This window comes from Euleptes europaea, chromosome 2 (assembly GCF_029931775.1).
Source record: "Euleptes europaea isolate rEulEur1 chromosome 2, rEulEur1.hap1, whole genome shotgun sequence".
Classification (NCBI taxonomy): Eukaryota; Metazoa; Chordata; class Lepidosauria; order Squamata; family Sphaerodactylidae; genus Euleptes; species Euleptes europaea.
Genome location: NC_079313.1, coordinates 57285467 through 57304761, shown reverse-complemented (window position 1 = coordinate 57304761; position 19295 = coordinate 57285467). Strand labels below are relative to the sequence as shown.

General features: G+C 40.5%; 1 protein-coding gene across 2 annotated transcripts in view; it reads left to right on the top strand.

The window, feature by feature from the left end:
- Window positions 1-776: 776 nt before the first annotated feature.
- The window catches only part of MIGA1 (mitoguardin 1), a 52081-nt gene continuing 33562 nt past the window's right edge, over window positions 777-19295 (top strand). The window contains exons 1-6 of one of the 2 annotated variants that reach the window (XM_056845612.1): window positions 777-881; window positions 4572-4749; window positions 6158-6294; window positions 8117-8243; window positions 9855-9991; window positions 10738-10861. In XM_056845612.1, the coding sequence (XP_056701590.1) occupies window positions 783-881; window positions 4572-4749; window positions 6158-6294; window positions 8117-8243; window positions 9855-9991; window positions 10738-10861 (802 nt within the window). In that variant the 5' untranslated portion in view covers window positions 777-782. Of the gene's footprint in view, window positions 882-4565; window positions 4750-6157; window positions 6295-8116; window positions 8244-9854; window positions 9992-10737; window positions 10862-19295 lie in introns of those variants that run through there. The other variant, XM_056845611.1, reaches the window with a different exon arrangement.

Here is a 19295-nt window from a genome sequence, read left to right as displayed (position 1 = left end):
TGTGAAAAATGTGACAGATCTGGCAGTCCCTCACAACAGAGGGAAGTTGGCACAAGGCCATTTGGGTTTGGGACTACAAATTGCTGGGGGGGTGGGGAGGTATAGGTGAGGAACCGAAAATTCCAATGCTAGTAATCCAAGGAAACGTCTTAGGAGTAGATGTTCCCTGCAAATTTGAAATATATCCCAGTTTCTGGTTTGAATAAATCCTTTGTTTTTACTTTCTGATCACTCCAGTTTCTGGTTTTCTATGAAGGCTATATTCTCACTTTGTGAGGTTTACAGATATTTTTAAGACCTGTGGAGGGGGAAGCTGCTTAGGGGGCTTTAAAATATTATGCAGAATACTTTAACACCACAAACCTTTCTAGTCCACACACAGATCAGCCCAAAATGCTGTAATTCTTTTAATTAAACTGGCTATTTTTCTCTGCTTCTGCTTGACGCATTTTCCAAAAAGATACTGGAGGCTATTCCTTGTGAAAGGGAACTCACACAGTTCCTTTTTCCAGGCACCATAGCTATTCTTTAGCACTGTTGTTAGCTTTCACAGAAAACCTTGAAGAGTGTTCACTTAATTTTGTTTCCTCAGTAACGTTTGTCATTCTGCTGAAACGATCTAGGTAGACCTTGAACCCTGAAAGGAAGACTGAAGCCACTGAAAAAATCAACGTGTGTACGGTCTGGCATTTCTACCATGTTGGCTGACTAAGTCCAACATCGTGTGTTGGTAATATGATTTTGAGTTAGTCACTTAATGATGCTATGGGAAAGAAGGAGCCATGTCAGAAGATGCTTTCAGAGAGACACGTGTTTTTTTGAAGACAGCAGCTTTAAGAGTGTTCGATCTTCCCCTCTCCTGGTATTCCTCTCTAATCAAGGTAATCCAGAATTGAAATGTTGGTGCTGTAGTACTCAACACTGTTTTATTTAATCTGCTACTTCTAATATGTATTCCTATTTGGGAAATAGCATATATACGTGTAAAATCGCCTGCAGTTATCATTCATATAATTGAAAATCAAGAACTGTGGCTCCTTCTGATGTACTTCAATTGGTTCTGTATGTTAGACTGCAGAGCTTGATCTGAAGCCTCTGCAATACCGTATCTCTTCAAGTGAATACACAGATACAATATTTGAAAAACCAATTCTGTACTGCCTTTATATATTGTTCTTATGGTCTAAGGAAGGTGAATCCGTTGCTATAGCATCCGCTTAGTTTCAAAATATGCCTTGCAGAGTAAATATGGTTAATGAGTTTACAAATTTGAAATGTTGAAAGAAAAAAGCACAGATAAACTTAATGGAGGGTTCTGACAGTTTTATGTATTTGTCAGTAGCAAATAGATTCCAATTGCTTCCTCAGAAGCACACCCTTAGATCCTAGTTTTCTTATCAGCATACAATTTTAAATGCTTTAGCCAGTTTCCCGCAGCTTTTGTTGTACTGTATGTTTTGTTGTTGATTATGATCTAATTTGTAGGGTGTTTGTGGTAATGGTAACAATTCATTATTTGTCATGATCTGTGGAGAATTGACAGCAAAGGTCAATTTAGAAATGGTATTTGTTACTTTTGGGAAGGGGAAGATATGTGTCCAGCATATGTCGGTCGAACAGGCTTGGGTGGAGCTCCCGCTACTAGAAATATGGCTGCATGAGAAGAGGGGAAGGGAAGAAAATTAGAATCGCTGTTAAATCTGTTCAGGGGGGGAAGCGAACATAGCCACCTTACTCTAATATAGTGAGGGGAAAGGGCAAAGGCTTGGAACAGATGTAGAAGGAGTGAAAATGATTTAAAAAGCTAATTTGACTACAGAAGCAATTTGAGAATCATGCTCTGTGTGATTCAGAGAGGCTAACTGAAAAAGTAATTCAGATACATATATAATATTTGTACAATGGCTCATCCAGCAAAGTGTAAACCATGTATAGAAACAGAAGTTCACATAAAAATCATCACATTGCATGCATGGAACTTAGAATAGAAATAGAAAGAAAATGAACTGTATTCAACAGCCCAGATTGCCTTTACTTGGGGACCCCCAGTCCAGAAACCTGTATTAGTTGACCTGCCTGTATTACATTAATGGAGACCTTATTATACCCATTGTGATTGCCATAGACCTGGACCCTGTTTCTCCTCTCTTCCAGTTCATTGGGAACAGGAAAGGAAATAGCCTCAAGATGAGCAAAGATAAATAAGAGATGAATAATTTCATTTCAAATAAACACTTTTGTGCAAAAATTCAGAAGTGGGTTTTAATCACGTATTTTGTATACAGAAATAATCTGTACACTTTCTGTATCCTACTAAATCTGTTCATACCACATATAGGTGTGTTGACCACAAAACTAGCCGGAAAGTGCAAGTTGTGGTATTTTGACAGGAATAGAGATGAAAACTGTAGAAAGCGGGTCTGAAACATTTGATAATATAAATGTTGCTCTATAATTGTATGTATATTTTGTTATGCATCAGACAGCTTAACATAAACAGACATGTTTATGTTTTGATATGAAGTGTCACTGTGGGTACTGAGAACATCAAATCTGTCTCCAAAAATGTCAGTTGATCTCTCAGATCTCTGACAAATATCTGTGCTTATATTTAATTGCTGTGGCCTCTGAGATTTGCCAGATGTGTATGCACAAATATTTGTAAGCTTTTCTTCCTTAAAGGCATGAAGTAGCCAAGTTGATGCAAACATGAATTCAGATACATCAGAGGAAGAGTAAAGTTTGGGTCAATAAGACATCAACTTACTGGTCTCTGCTGTTCTGACAGGTTTATGCTAAATTGTAAACTTAAATTTCTGATTTGCAAATTATTATTGTTTGTAAGAAGCAATATCTTTTTGCAATAACTCATTGCAAAAACAGCATATAAACAGTAGGGATAAAATCAACTTTTATAATACAAATTTATTTATTTGGCTGGGATATTTCTGTGATACTTCTTTTAGAGCAGGGATGTGGAATGTCTGGCCCCACACTGCCCCGAGAACATTTTCAGTGGCCCTCGGGAGCTCCAGGGCCCAGCTGTGGAGGCGCAGCACAGCGTGGCCCTCCCCGAGGGTGTCCCTGGGGCCGCAGCGCCCTTTGGACCTCCTCTCCTTGACTGTTGGTCGGGGAGAGGAGGGGAAGGATGCTTCCCCCAAGGCTGCCCTCTACAGTCACGGCATGCAGGAACGCCGCAGCACACTGTAAGCCCCTCTTGCTGCCTGTCAAGCGGGGGGGAGAGTCCAGTGGTTCCTGGTGGTGCGTGTGGGAGCCAGTCATGCTAGGAGGGCCTTTTGTGGAGGCTGGGGCGCGGGGCTGCGTGTGCTGCTGTGTGTGTGTTGGGGGAGGCGGGGAGCCTGGGGCCCTGTTGCGTGGGACCGGTGTGTGTGGGGGACGGCTTTTCTCTCTTCCTCTTTTTCTGTCATTCTTCCTCCTTTCTCCCCCTCTCCCCCTCGTCTCTTTCTTTGTCTCCTTCCGTCCTTTTCTCCCCCTCCATTTCTCTGTTTTCCTTCCTTCCTCCCTTCCTTCCCTAAGGATCGGCTGTGGGCTGCACCCCCCTGGCACCTCATTTGCTCGGGGCTCACCGCTGGCTGCCCTCCGGCCTGGGAGGGGGGAGGGAGGGGGAGCGGGGGTGCCCTCTAGGCCTTCTCTGCTTGGCCTCCCCTGTGGTTGCCAACCTCCAGGTGGTGGCTGGAGACCTGGCAACCCTAGCTTCTGGTTATGGCCCCCGAATGATGTTATAAATGAGCAAATGGCCCTTGGCAGGAAAAAGGTTCTCCACCCCTGTCTTAGAGTCATGCTCAAGGCAGCTTACAATTAAAACAATGTAATCCTACAAAAATAATTGGACATAAAAAGGTTAAAATATACATAAAACATATATTTAGGATAAGATTGCTAAAGGTGATAGATATTGCCCCTACTTCAGTTCTGAATGGGTTGATTAGAAGAACAGATGTCAGCAAACTGTATTTGTAGTTACCTCTAGGTCCTTACGAAGCCTCACAGTTTTGTTTCATAAATTTAAGTATGGTACACAGTTGTAAAGACAATTACTAGAGTATTCCTCCTCTAAAGACAATACTAGGCATGTGTACTTCCACCATGTTTAATGAGATTGTATCCAAAGTGTTCAACATATACATTGTATCCAGGGTGTCCTGTATACTGCATAGAGCATAATTGTTGAGTTTTGTTTGGCTTTTAAAAACAAAATTGTAAAAGATAAATTCCGAAACGAACTTCAGCTCAGCAACACATTCACCTATCACTTTTCTGGATCTGCAAGTGAAGATGGAGTTTTTATTTAGAACAAAATACGACTGCCAAAATAAGAACAAATGCCCTTGTCTCCCCATTAATATAAATAGTGCACAATATTGTAGAATATTGCTGCATTATAAAAGCACATTGCACAGGGAAGAGGGCCTTAACTCCAACATTTAACGTGTATGCTAAAGAAACTTTGATGAAATTCTGTATATAATAGTAATATGTGTTGTTAAAAGTGAATATCAAAAATATTTTTTTAAAGGACATATAGTAATAGTCCTCTTTTTTATATGAAGGTTAAGATCTCACCAGGTCTGAAGAAACTGATTGCGGTAACTGCAGTAAGTGCAATATCTGTGCTTTTTCTTGCTCATCACTTCAAAAGAAAACGTGGGAAGAAAAATAGGAAAGTACCTCCATGGGAACCAGGCCGTATAGTTTTAGAGTATACAAAAACAGCTGTATCAGAAAAAGGTATGTGACCTGTTTACGAAAAGCTAAAATTCTACAGATTAGAGTTACTTGGAAGTAGATGCGGTTGAAATCAATGGGGCTTACCTCAAAGTAAGCATGTTTAGGATTGCGGTGAAAGCTCTTAATACACAGAAAAATGTATTCTTGAATAAAAAGCTCATGAAGTTCAGCTAAACTTCTAGTTGGGCTTCCTGACTATTGTAGACAATCAATACAGTATTGGCCATCAGGAAGCGACGGCTGTTAAAGCCAACACTGTTTAGCTTTTTGGGATTTTGAGACAGGGCAGTGGGCGGAACCACCACAAAATGGCTGTCAGAGTGTGATAAGTCACAGAATGTTGGGCCAAGTGTCATCCTGTGCCAGAGGAGTAAATGCTTCTGAATGGGCACTCTGTACGCATGCAAAGGCAATACCTACTGGGCTCTTGTGAAGCTCCTCTTGTGCCAGGGACATAAAGGAAAACTTCGATGGGCTCTTTTCCTTGGGGAACCGGAGCTAAGTTGAGGGTGCACAGCTGTGGTGCACTTGTCAGGAATGACCTCCACATTTTGCTAGTCAATCAGCTGCTAGGATCCAAAGCTTCCAGGTTTTTTATGTTCTATTAAAGACCATTTGGACTTTATCTCCAAGTCTGAAGAAGCAAGTGGGTGCCAGAAATGAATATGTGGCCGCTCTGCTCCTCTGGCCACCACATGGGGGATAACTGTAAAGAAGAATACCTTCCGTCTGCCAGAACAGAGGCAAGGGGTGTCTGAAAAGTGCAGCAGCTGAAGCAGTGGGATTTATTGTCAGTCCACTATGGAGAAGAGACATAAGGACTTAGTCTTACCACCACCCATCTACTCTCAGCACGGTTCTCCACTGAAACGTACTGCTGAGCAGGTATAGACGCTGTGCATACACTGGTGATAGCATGTGTGTGGTGGTGTTCTATCCATTCTTTCACCTGTTCTCTCAACAGACCCTCACATAGCTACTTTAGATGTAAGAGACTGGAAATCAGTTTGTAGGCCTGATGCAGGTGTAAGAGACTATAAGGGCAGAAAAGTATACAGAGTGCTTCCATTAGCAGCAGTTCCAGCATGAAACTGTATGCATACTTCCTGTCTTCATTCTCCATTTCTTAGGCCTTGCTGTCAGGAAAAGCATGTTTCTGCTGTTTTGTGAAGCAAACCATGGGTGAACACTGTTCACGGACCTGCTGATGAATTTCCATTTAGATATGAAGAATCTCAATATTTTGTTGCATTGCATTAGTATGTAAATGCTGTTGCTTTAAGATTTCTTGGAAAATACTGCTGCCATTATTAAAGCTGAGGTATCCCTCAGCTAAAAGACTTTTTTTGCCATGTTCAATGTTTCCAGCAGCTGAAATTATTATTAATCACCATTCCTTCCTTTTCAGATTCCAGTTGCTCCAGCAGTAGACAAAACCTAACGCTCTCATTGAGTTCAGCTAAAGAAAAAGGTTCTCAATCCTGTATAAATGCAAATGGAAGCCTCTTCAGTAAATATTCAGGATCAGTGCAGAGTTTGGCCTCAGTAAGTGTAGTCTGTTAGTAAGGTTCATTATAGTTGTAAGTAAGCCATCAATTATTTTTTCTATTGTTTCTTATAAGTATTCACCATGACTTTTTTTTTTTCAGAGCAGACTTTCTCAAACACTTTGTTGAAGCAAGTCCCAGTAATTTTAGCAGAATACTTCCCCAAGCTAGGCTGAAAATCTAAAACAGAGATTCAATCCCATTGAAAAGAATGGAAAGTGTATAAACATGGTAGGATCAAACTAAGTGTACTTAGGGAAGCACTATAAGGTCATTTACGCATGGTCACTGTATCCTCCTTTATTCCCTGTTTCAGCCAGGATCAAATTTTTCTGAACGCACATTACCTCATTCCTTGTCGGCTCAACCCTGGTTCGACGCAAAATGAACCCGGCTTTTCCCATTCCTCTTCTGGCCTGATTTAAACCGTTCCTCCTGGCTCATTCCAGAATCACTGAGCGAGCGTACAACTTATTCGGGTTGAGCTTCACCCCACTCTTTTCCAAACCCTCTTCAAGGCAGCATGAAGAAAGCCAAACGGGAAGCACTGAAGATTGGCTTCTCTCACAGCCAATCACGAAGCAGTGTGTAAAGAGGCAGGGATTCAAGTGCTTCCTGCTACCTCAGAGCTCTTTCTGAGTAAAAGAAAAGCTTTTTTAAAAAGAGGCTTGGATTTCTCCCCCCTCTTTTTTCAGATTGCTCCGTATTTTGTTCTTAAAATGCTTTTTTATGCGGCAGTTGGGTTTGGGGGGAAGGAAAGCTTCTCTCACGAGGTAAGCCAATTACAGAGCAGCATTTAAAGGGGTGGGACTTGATTTGAACTTGAGCGACTGCTTTTCTGTATTCATGCCTCCAATAGTACACAGTTTTGTCCCTGATCATTCCAGCCAATGCAAACAGTTTCCCCAACCCAGGTTACTTTGATCCTGGCTGAAACAGGGAATAAAGGAGGCTACAGCGACCATGCACAAATGACCTAAGATTTCTGTGTGTGACTTATGATACACAACAACTACATATGTGTCCATGTAATTGCAACAGTAGTAGCAGTGTCCCTTTGGAGAAACAATCTAATTATAATTTTCTAGTAACATTGTGTCTGTTACACTCTTCCCTGTTCTAGCCTAAGATCCCACATGTCAGTGTTTCTTAGATGTGCCTGAGTCCTTGGCCCAAAAGACTCTGGTAGGACAGAAATAATTGAAATATAAACAATTATAAGACTAGAGGAGCCACTATTTCTTGTTAACAAGCGGTCTGATTGGGTAGCATCTAACCTAAGTAATAGAGAGAGCCACCTAATTATGATTTGGTCCTTTGTGAGGACTGAAAAGTCTGACTGCTCCCTTCAGGGAACAAAACAGTCAGTAGGATTGTGTTTTTAAAATAAGTTTTCTCTGATCCTTTAGTACCTAATTATATGTTTTATTGTCCTTGTGTCTGCGCAGACCCAAGGGAGGGAGAAAGGAACACGCACGGGTAAGGGGGAGAATGGGTGGACACATGATTTAGACAGATAAGAGAGGGAAAAGAGTACACATATGGGAGAGGGGGGCACACACGTATTGGCTTGGATCCTCTGCAACATGAACAGAGATGTGTAAATGGTGAGTTCTCCCCCACTCTGGGCAATTACTAGCTGTAGGCCTCAAATCATTATTAATGCTTAAGCATTTTGTTTGCTAAAGCAAATAGCATTACTCAAGTATTATGACAAAGTAATTATTGTTCCTTGGGAAAAAACTAGCTATCCTGTCTTAAGGATAAGATTTGATAGCTAGGGATCGATCAGTCCATTTATTTTCATCTTTTTAAATTAGGTACAAAGTGCCATTTCCTGTCCTAGCTGTGTTTGTGTCAATTCAAATTCCTGGGACAAAGCAGATGAAGATGATATGAAACTGGTCAATATTCCAGTAACTACCCCAGAAAACCTATACTTGATGGGTAAGTGTGTAGCCTTTTTGGTATTGTATTCTGGGTATTTCAAAATGTTCTGAATGAGTTGTAGCACGTGCTAATCACAACTATTGCCATCTTTCAGGGTATGCTGGCACCTTAACACATGCTGAAAAGATGGATGTGTTGGATGGAAAGGACTCTGAGGCCAACATAGTGAACCCTGTTCTCAGGGTTTCCGTACCTTTGCAAAAGGCAGAGAGCAGACCTGTGTGAGAATTTTCTGCAGGCCTCTGTAAACATGGGTTTTAGATAAAGAATCAGTGTAAGCACCAGTGGATTAGTATTATCTAATAAGTCTTCCCAAGTTTTCCCCCCACCAGTTGAAGAGTTTCTTTCTTTACAAGCTAAATTTAGTATCCTTCAGTATTCAGTACCTCCAGTACGGTTAATGTAAAAGTATCACTACATTGTTCCTTTGCTCTTGGCCTTTTAAGGAACTGTGTATTCATTTTGGCTTCAGAGAGAGACTTGATCAACTGTGAATTTTTTGTGTTTTTACTTGGGAAGGTTTCCTTTTTTGCCCCTTTCTTTCCAGGAGGGCAAGGATACAAATTGATACTAATCATGCTCTGTGCCCATTGGAGATAGATCATTCTATTTACGTAGAATACAGAAACCTAAAACCCACACACACTTTTTAAAGCATCCAGTCTGATGTGGAGTTCTGAAGATGCTGAACGCTTGTTATTTTGACTGGCCTTAATAAAAGATATTACATAGCTTTTGTATTTTGCTAGGCCTCCAAATGGCTACTAAGTTGGACCTCCTTTTGTTTTATTTATTTTTTCCTCACCAACCACCACTATCACTCCAGAGGTTCCCAAGATCTAATAACATATCCTACAAGAAACCCAACAATGACAGTTTCTCATCTAAGATTTTTTGCCATGAGGATTTAAAAGGGTCGTGCTTCAGAGAAGCTAGGAACCCCTCAGTGCTAAAGCACAGTTTAAGGTGTAGTTTAAAGGCGGCCAACCGTGCCCTATCTTCGAGTGACATTTGGCCAAACTCGGAACGAAGAGTTACACCAGCAACATATCGAGGGGCGTTTAGGAGTTTTCGTAAGAACTTAAGCAATGGACGATCTATAGATTCATTGACAACTGTTATCCAGATGGCAACACCAAAAAGAATAATTGGGGAGTGTTAGGGTACCAGTTATCTAAAATGTCTGCTTACATTTTGTTTGGCTATCAAGTCACTTCTGACTTATGGCAACCCCTGGTGTGGTTTTCAAAGCAAGAGATGTTAAGAGGTGGTTTGCCATTGCTTGCCTCCACGTCATGAACCTGGTTACCTCTTTTATATCTTTTTATTTGCAAATTAAAACAATATGGAGGAGTTCTAGTTAGACTTACTGAATCTGAAAGGATCAAACCCATCTAGACCAATCTCTCAGGGCATGGCACAGTCCCTTCTGATCTACCCATCCCGTATAAGCCACCTTGTCCACATCTAGGGAACAGGTATACTACAGAAAAGTGCCTGCAAAGTAAGCAGCTCCAAATGGCTCAAATACGTAGTCCCAGATGCAAAATAAAAGGTAAGGCAAATTGAAAACTTGATAGCACAGGGTGTTTGTAACATTTCTTCCAGGAATGGAACTTTTTGAAGAGGCACTGCGGCGATGGGAGCAGGCTCTTACTTTTCGTAACAGGCAAGTTGAAGATGAAGCAAACTGCAGTTCCATCAAACTTGGAGCAGGCGATGCTATTGCAGAGGAAAGTGTAGAAGTGAGTAAATAACAATGCACAGTTGCATTAAATAATTCTATATTGTTTCTATATAACTTCCGCAATGTATTTCAGCTTACAGTGAAGAAACTAAAATTATTTAAGATTTCTCCTTGTTGAACAGTATTTCCCAAAATCAAGTACCTTCCCAAAATCAATCAGTGATCCAAATCTTTAAGGTTACACTTAATTATCCTATCCAACGTACAGAGGCTTGGTACAAATCGGGCTTAATCCTCCTTCATTCAGAATCTATCCTGTTACTTTGTTAAGTATACTGTATGGTATGCAGTCTTCAGCAACATTACCCTTCCCCTATTTCCAAATTCAGGCTTATTCTGTATGCTCATCAGTTAACAAATATCAGGGTATATAAATTTATGTTGCTTACATATATATCCTGGATATCTGATCTTTTCATTTTTGTTCATGTGCCCAGTGCTAGCAATATTTACTTGGAAGTAAACTGCACCTTTAAATTTACTAAGAGATCTAGAAATAAGCATTTTGGTATGTGTAATGTTCCTGCTGTTTCGTTGCTATGTTTCAGTTTCTGCATTAAATTTACACTTATTTTGACTTGAACTATGTATGAGTGCTGTATCCTACTGTTCATGCATGTGGTGCCATATAAATAATGAATCACTGAAGTAACCCTTGCTGATCCTTATACATCCCAGAATGTCTATTAGCTGCTTAAATATTCGTGAAGGAATCCATTTACATGCTGCAGTTTCTATCTGCAGGACATCATTAGTGCTGAGTTCATTCATAAGCTTGAATCCTTGCTTCAGAGAGCTTATCGTCTTCAGGAAGAATTTGAAACCTCCCTTGGGGCATCTGACCCAGCTTCCTTTGCTAATGATGTTGGTGAGTGTTTCTGTTTTACATCTGCATTTTTCTTGACAAGATACTCTGTCATTCTTGACCACAGACAGGGAGGGGAGGGGTCTCTAATGGTGACAGGATAATAAGATAAAACTCATGCTTTGATTCACTCTGATGTGTAGATATTGTATTTTTGTGTAATTGGTGCTTTATATGTTTACCTGTGCTGGTCATTGACCATAATAAAGATCAATCAATCATGTTTTGATTTCCTTCTTCTGCATAGAAGACCAGTTTGGTATAGCTGGTTCAGTTCCCTCTGAGTGGTAGTAAAGATGTTTGCTTTCTAAATCTGCATATTGAGTCATAATCTTCTTCATAGCTTCTAATCAAGTTGCAGCATTCATAAAATTCAGACTCCAGAATTTTGAGGCAAATTTCAAGTCTACAGTAACCTTGGGCCTGAAGTTGAACGGTGGGCAAGCAGCCCTCTGTCTTTGAGAGGGGGCAGAAAGCATAGTAATGCTGTTCAAGATGAGAAGGCAGAGGAGAAAGAGAGAAAGTTCTGATATGAGGTGTAATACATAGTAAAATAAGGTGTGGCTTGCCTGGATATTTATACTATTGCTCTGTTTGTTCCCTTAGGGATATGGGAAATAATTACAGAATAAAAATATGAATGGGATGGTGCTTGCTTGTTCTGAAGAGTAGTTGACTTGTTTTCCTAGAGTGTATATGAGGGCACTATTCACTTGCAAGGTTGATTTGGGCTGCAATGGAGTTTACAAATTTAGAAGAATTGGTTTTTACACCCCACTTTTAAAAGTAAAGGGTCTCAAAGAAGCTTACAATCACCTTCTCTTCCCCTCCCCATAACAGTCATCCTGTGAGGTAGGTGGGGCTGAGAGAGTTCTAAGAGAACTATGAGTAGCCCAAGGTCACCCCCAGTAGGCTGCATGTGGAGGAGTGGGGGATCAAACCTGGTTTTCCAGTTTATAGAGTCTGCTGCTCTTAACCACTACATCATGCTGGCTTTGGATGTACTTCTGTGTGACATTAATATTTCACTGCAGTAATAATAATTTGTTCCATGAAGTCCCTCATCTAACAGATGTTGAAAAGATTTTACCATTCTGCAACTTACAGGAGACAGAGCTTGCAAAGTGCCATTCTGTAACATTTGTAAAAAGCAAGGTTGTGTAGAGCTATGCCCAGAAAAATGTAGGTTAGTATTTATATATACAGATAATCTTGTGTAGTTAACTATGGCTCTAACGTCCATAAGCAAATTATTTCAGCCTTTATGCTTAGACAAATTATGAAGCCTTGATACAAAGGGAATTGAATTCTGTGCTGTCTCAGAATAACTAGTTTACATGAAAGCTGGTGTTGTTCTTACTTATTTATTTTGATATTTATACCCCACTTTTCATCCCAATGGCAGTCCCAAGCAACTTGCAACATTGTTTCTCCCCTCTTCCTGACACTGCTATGAGGTAGTTTAGGCTGAGACAGTGTGATTGGCGCAAGGTCACGCAGCAAACTTTGGAGGCAGAGTGGGGACTGAACCTTGGGCTCCCAGGTCCGAGTCTAACCACTACACCACACTGGCTCTTGATTCATGGTGTGGAAGGTAAGAGTGTGAGCCAGGAAGTCCATACTGCAAAGTGCACCTCAGTCATGAGCTCATTAGAAATATATCTCTTGGCTTCAGCCCCTTTGACTGAATTACGCATGCTTTCCACTGGCTCAAGAGGGAGGACGGATAATCTTGCCCAGATCTCTTCCTGACTTTTTGTCCACACAGGTCCCCTTGTACCCAGTGCAGCCTTTTTGCAGAGCCAACAGGGGCTGCTGGGGGAACAATCAGCTTTTTCCAGCAGAAAGCTGGTAGTGTCCGACCCATAATCTGCAATATGAAGATGATAGTACTAGCATATTTTACACGGTTTTATGGAAGAATTACTAAGACAATACACACGAATCACTGAAACCTCTAAAGCACTTCAGAAATGTTTATTATTGCGGTTTTACTAATAGTAGTAGTAATAGTGTGCTAAACCAACTCCAAAGTATTTTACTTGCAGCAGGGGGCAGCATTGTGGTTAGTTTACTAAAATACCTCTCATATTAATTTGACTGTCAGGCATTTGGGGGAAGCTAGCCACCAATCAATTGTACACCCCACAAGTTCACTGGTGAAAAATACTGTTCCTAGCACAAAGCGGGTTTGTTGTTCAGTATTTGTTCCTCAAAAGTGTTAGTGCATTTTAAAATAATTTAAAGAATTTAAAACAGCTGTCACTCTTGACTGAGACATCTCGTTTTGTCAGTGTTAAAGTTGGAAGGAGAAGACATTTTCTCCATAAGCTGCCATTGGAAGTCTGAAAAACGGGCATGCTTCCCACCAGTGTATTTAGTCCTCTTGGTATTAATCTGTTTGCAATTTCTATATGTTGGGTTAGGTTCCCTAGAGGATTTCTGTGGATGGAAGGGTTTCTGCTCACAGACCATGACCTTCTCACTCTCTGCCTCACTACAGCCCATTATGCCCCTTGAAATGCTGCTCTTGGAGAACAGGGGACCCCAGGAATAGCATGAAGGGGGAGATCAATGCCTGTAGAAAGAGAGGGGAGTAATAATTTTTTAAAACTCCCACTTCCATCCACAGAAATTCTCTAACCCATTGTTCTCACAATGAACAATTCATAATATATTTAAATAGTATACACAGAAACTCTTGCTCTTCTGAAATGTGACATTTCATTATTATTTTTAACCATTTTATGAGCTGGAGATATGACAGCCACCAGGGGTCAGCACTCCATCTGTTATTTCTGATGGCATTCTAAGTGTACTTGCAGTGACAAATGAGTTAAATTTAGCTAGTTTTCTGGCACGTTTACTTAACACCTGTTAATGGAAGTCAGTAAACAGAAAGGGGCTTAGATGTCAGCTCTGGTGCTTGAAATCACACTGATATACACTGCCATTGGCATTTATGTGTCAGCTGTTGGATGTCAGTTTCCTTTTTTAATTCTTTCCTGCAGAGTCAGTCAGCCTTGACTGCAAATTCTAATTTTATATGGACTGAATGAACTCTGCCTTTCAGTGTGTCTTAAGATTCTAGTTGTTAACCCATTCTTCCTGTATATCTTTCAAGTAATCAAAAAGGGCAAGAGTCCAGTAGCACCTTAAAGACTAACAAAAATATTTTCTGGTAGGGTATGAGCTTTCGTGAGCCACAGCTCACTTCTTCAGATACAGCTAGAATGTGAATCCATCGGTCTTTAAGTAGAGGAACAGTATGTAAATGTGAATAGCAGGCTTGATGGGATTAGGTGTGATATGCAGAAGAGTCTGTGATGTCCAGGGGAGAGATGGGTGTGGAGAAATCAGCATTGGTAATGGGCCATGAATGCAAGGTCTTTATTCAGCCCATCTCTCCCCTGGACATCACAGAGTCTTTGCATATCACACCTAATCCCATCAAGCCTGCTATTCACATTTACATACTGTTCCTCTACTTAAAGACCGATGGATTCACATTCTAGCTGTATCTGAAGAAGTGAGCTGTGGCTCATGAAAGCTCATACCCTACCAGAAAATATTTTTGTTAGTCTTTAAGGTGCTACTGGACTCTTGCCCTTTTTGACTACTGCAAACAGACTAACACGGCTACCCACTGTGAATTATCTTTCAAGTAAGACATTGTTCAGATAAAAGAATGCCATTAAGTAGTAAAAGAATGTGACAAGAAGTCTTGGCTTTAATTTCATATGTAGATTTTTGTGGTGGCTGCTTTTGTCTTCTTAGGGGAAGAGAGGCAAACGCTAGATACTTCAGGGCAAGGAGTAAACTTTTGTTTTATGGTATGGGTCATGTCTGATATGCCCTGACCTGGATGGCCCAGGCTAGCCTGATCTCGTCAGATCTCAGAAGCTAAGCAGGGTCAGCCCTGGTTAGTATTTGGATGGGAGACCACCAAGGAATACCAGGGTTGCTGTGCAGAGGAAGGCACTGGCAAACCACCTCTGTTAGTCTCTTGCCATGAAAACCCCAAAAAGGGGTCGCCATCAGTTGGCTGCGACTTGACGGCACTTTATACACACACACACACACACACACACACACGTCTGATATAGTTTTGGTATGTTTAATGTGGTTCGTATAGCAATTAAATACATACCAAGGTTTCAGTAACCTTAACTGCAGCCCTTAACTTTGAGGTAGTAGTGAGTAAGCTAGTGAAAGTGTCATTCAGTTTGTTTGAAGGACCTCGATTATTAATTTGCTACAAGAGGCTATTATTTTGTGATCAGTGCACAGAAATTGAAACTTCAGTCAGAATAGCCCCAACCGGGTGACTTGGCAATAACAAGCCTGTCTTAAAACAGCTTCTGTTTGAGAAGAATAGGCTTTCCTACATTGTGGAGCAAACAGGAGGATATTAACTGATAACCTTTTACAAAACCCACAGCCTTGTTTATGAGGTATATAGCCGGGGATGCACTGAGATGAAATAAGTGTGTGAACCCTAAACTTCTTTTTTTAAAAGTGTTGGATACACTCAGTTCAATGCTGAATAAACTCATTTACCGGCGCTCTTATTCTAGAAACCTACTGCTTTATGTCTGCTGGTATGTCTGTATTGTCCTGTATAAGAACTAGTAAATTAAGATATTTGGAATATGTGAATTGCCTGGGCTCTGTGTGGGCTTGATGTTCAGAAAGAGCTTCTTTCTCCTTTCGTTTAACTTTGACTGCTTTAAAGCCAAACCTGAGGGCAAAGTGTGGGGCGAACTCTGGCATACTTGCATTGGTTACAGTTGATATTGTTTTGAGTTTATGAAGTCATGGTGGAAGACTGCTTATGGTTGTTTGGTAAGTCAAAAACCGACTTTATTAATGAATGGAAGCCATGTATTATTTTTCATGTTGTCTTGGAAGTAAAAAAAGAAGAGTTGGTTTTTATATGCCGACTTTCTCTACCACTTAAGGGAGACTCAAATCAGCTTACAATCACTTCCCTTCCCCTCCCCACAACAGACACCCTGTGAGGTAGGTGGGGCTGAAAGAGCTCTAACAGAGCTGTGACTTGCCCAAGGTCATCCAGCTGGCTTCATGTGTAGGAGTGGGGAAACAAATCCAGTTCACCAGACTAGCCTCCATTGCTCATGTGCAGGACTGGGGAATCGAACCCGGTTCTCCAGATCAGACTCCACCGCTCCAAACCACTGCTCTTAACCACTACACCATGCTGGAAGTTATGACCTGAGTTTTCATTAAGGACAGATGGGAGAGAGGGGAAATATGGAGTTTCGCCTGCGAAGTCCTGAACATTTCTTCTGCAAATTGGTTCCAAACTTAACAAAAGTAATCTGTTTTCTCTTTGATCAGTTAGAACCTGTGAAGGGAAATCAACAATAAAAGCTTTCAAGAAACAGTAGTGGCCATGATTTTTCTTGATTTTCCTTTCTGCCTTTGAAGTTGCATCAAGACGCACTTTTCAAAAACTCAGGATTTCCCAACCTATTGTCTTAAATTAAACTGTTTCCCTCCCCATCTGTGAGATGAGTGGGATTTTTATACGTACATTCACCAAAAGTTTTAAATACACATCTATCAGTAGGAAACATAATATATTTCTTCTTTGTAGGTTAGCAACTTTTGTGAATTTATTTGTAAGACTGGTTTTAATGCAGCAGATCTTATGTATACCTCATTGAAAATTTGTTCTTTAAATGAAGGAGCACCTCCTAATTTAAGGGGTACAATCTACTTATCTTCACATACCCAATTATCATATTGCTTGAGATTTTCCTATAACGTGTGTGTATTCAAAGAAGAAGAAAATCAGCAGGGCATGCTAGAAGTATCCTCATGTTTGTTGCCAACAAACTTCAATCATAGGTATTTTCTATGGATTTTTTTTGGTCTGTCAGGTGAAATTTGAGGCAAGCCTTATGAGACAATCAGGGATATCATTCTGTCACTTCAGATCCTGTTGAAAATGTTTGCATAAGTGAGGAGACCCACACAAAGATTAATCAACATCTTCCTATTATAGTCAACATTTTCTGCCCACAGGAATTTTAGCTGAACCGTTGAAGAATGTTTTTTTTAAAAAGTAGGAATTAGCCATAACTTCCTGGGACTATTAAGAGCTTGAATTCTGCCAGAATCAACATAAGTTCAGACACAACAGTTGGTGGCGGCGGCGGGGGGGGGGTTGCAGTGGAGGGGCAGGTTGGCAGGAAGATATGCAGTGTCAGTAATGTTATGACAGTGTTGGACTATGAAGGCAGTACATTATGTTAAAACTTTGCATTCTGCCTGAATTCTCTTGTCTACAAGGATTCTGCCAAAATGAGGTTGGGGAGGAGTGGGATGGGGAGACAAAATCAGGTGGGGAATGAGCTTTGTTAGTAAAGGAGAATGATGAGCTGAGATGCATTCCTGGAAAAGAACTATTGCTGTGATGGTGTAGGGGGTGGAGGCTCAGTTCAGACCTCATACCAAACTGGTGTGTGCAAACTGCAGCTCAGAACCTAAACCAGAGATTCCAAACATACAGCAAGCAAGCCGTAGTTTGTAGCTGTTTCTTTGCTTTCATTTTCTGTTCTCTCAGCACTTGGCTTCAAAATTTTACTCCAATTCTCAAGATTCAGCAGTTTCTGGGGGCAAAGCAATGGTCTTAACTATATTTTCTAAGTTCTGATGTCGTGTTCTGAAGACCATGACTGGAAAACCAGCTTCGTATCATGGGGTTTGGTTAGCTGACTGGGTTGGTTTTTTTTAAACTGAGTTGTCAGTTCAGATATCCTTAATTGTTGCTTCCTGTGTGAACATGGGTTGTTTTGCTTTTTAAACTGGCTTTTGATGTTTCTTAGAAATACCAAGAAAAAATAAGCAAGCTAAAAGTTTGCAATGACTTATGGTATGTTGGTCCCAAAACTGATACATTCGTATCAGATTGTATATATGTGATCAAGAAAAATATGTGACCTTGGCTGTTGTAATGAGTGAAGATCCCAAGGCTGCAGTCCTGAGAGCACTTTCCTAGGAGTTAGCCCCATTAAATAACATGGAGCTTACTTGACCTTCTTAGGTTCCCTTCCATTTCTCTCCATGCACCATGTCCCAATGCAACCTTATATTGTCTGGATAATGAGTCCCCAGTGCAGAACTCACAAGACACATGAGCATGAACTACAGACTGTGCTTTTTCTGTTGTAACTCCCACTTTGTGAAATGGGCTCCATGAAGAGATGTGTATATGGGGGCGCCATCTAGAAATTTTCAGGAGGCCCTGCAAGGTCATTTTATTTGTCAGGGTTTTTAATAGTATATAAACTGCAGGTCTCTTTTAAAGGGGAGAGGGTTATTTGGGGATTTATTTTCTATATTTTTAACTGTTTGTAAGCCTCTTTGAGCCATGAGGAAAGGTGGGATATAAATATTCAAATAAATCAATAAGATTAAAATGTAGCTAGGCCCTTATGGGGCCTAATACCCTATGAGTATGATCAGGTTGCTAAAATGGGAAACTTGTACAGCTTTTCTTTGTAGAAAATTTAGATACATGTTTTAGAGTGATTTGCTTCCTTCTGCTCTCACAATTTGTGCCCTTTAATGCTGTTTAGATTACAAGATCCATCAAGAGTTGAAACACGTTGGATAATTATGGAGGATTTATTAAAGACAACTTCATTACATCTTTGGGCTGTTTCTTTTTGTGTTTCATCATTTCAGTGACCTAATTTAACAGATCAGAGGGAGAAATGAGTAATAAACTGCTGCATTTTGGTTTGACTGCAAATTCTGTCCAAGCAATTCCTTTAAGGGAAATAGCAAGACTCTTTGTAACTTCAACAGGCAGAGATCATGACAGATCATGACAGACTGTTGTAGATCATGACAGACTGTTACTATATTGCAAATCGATTCTATGTATAAGTAACTGTTATGTTTACCTTCTAGTTTTGAAGTTATCATTGGATGCTGGAAGAATACATGTGCCACTTTTGTCCCCTTCGGGTTTTTGGAAGTTTGTGGAGGTGGGATTTTTTTGCATACCAAAGAGGTTGCGTACGTCTCCATAGACCCACTCCTGTCCTCTCCCTTTGCCTGTTTTTATGCCAGTGCATCCATTACCTCAGCCTCTAATAATACCTGGAATGCTCCTAGACTTTTGTTATATGTAATGGTCATGTCTATATTCTTTGCCTTGGGCTTTGGTGTTAGGTACACCCAACACAAAACTTTTTGTGACGCTGGTAGCTGATGATGTAACATGTGATAATATCATGCTTGCTCACATTATATTTGACGAATCCATGGTTCAGTGGAATATCTCGTTATAAGTTTTACTTGTGAAAATTTTATTGATGGTGCCTACTTGGCACCCTTTTAAATCTGTGTCTTGGACAATGCGTTCTCATTAGTTGGCTATGCTGCTGCTTATGCGGTGATT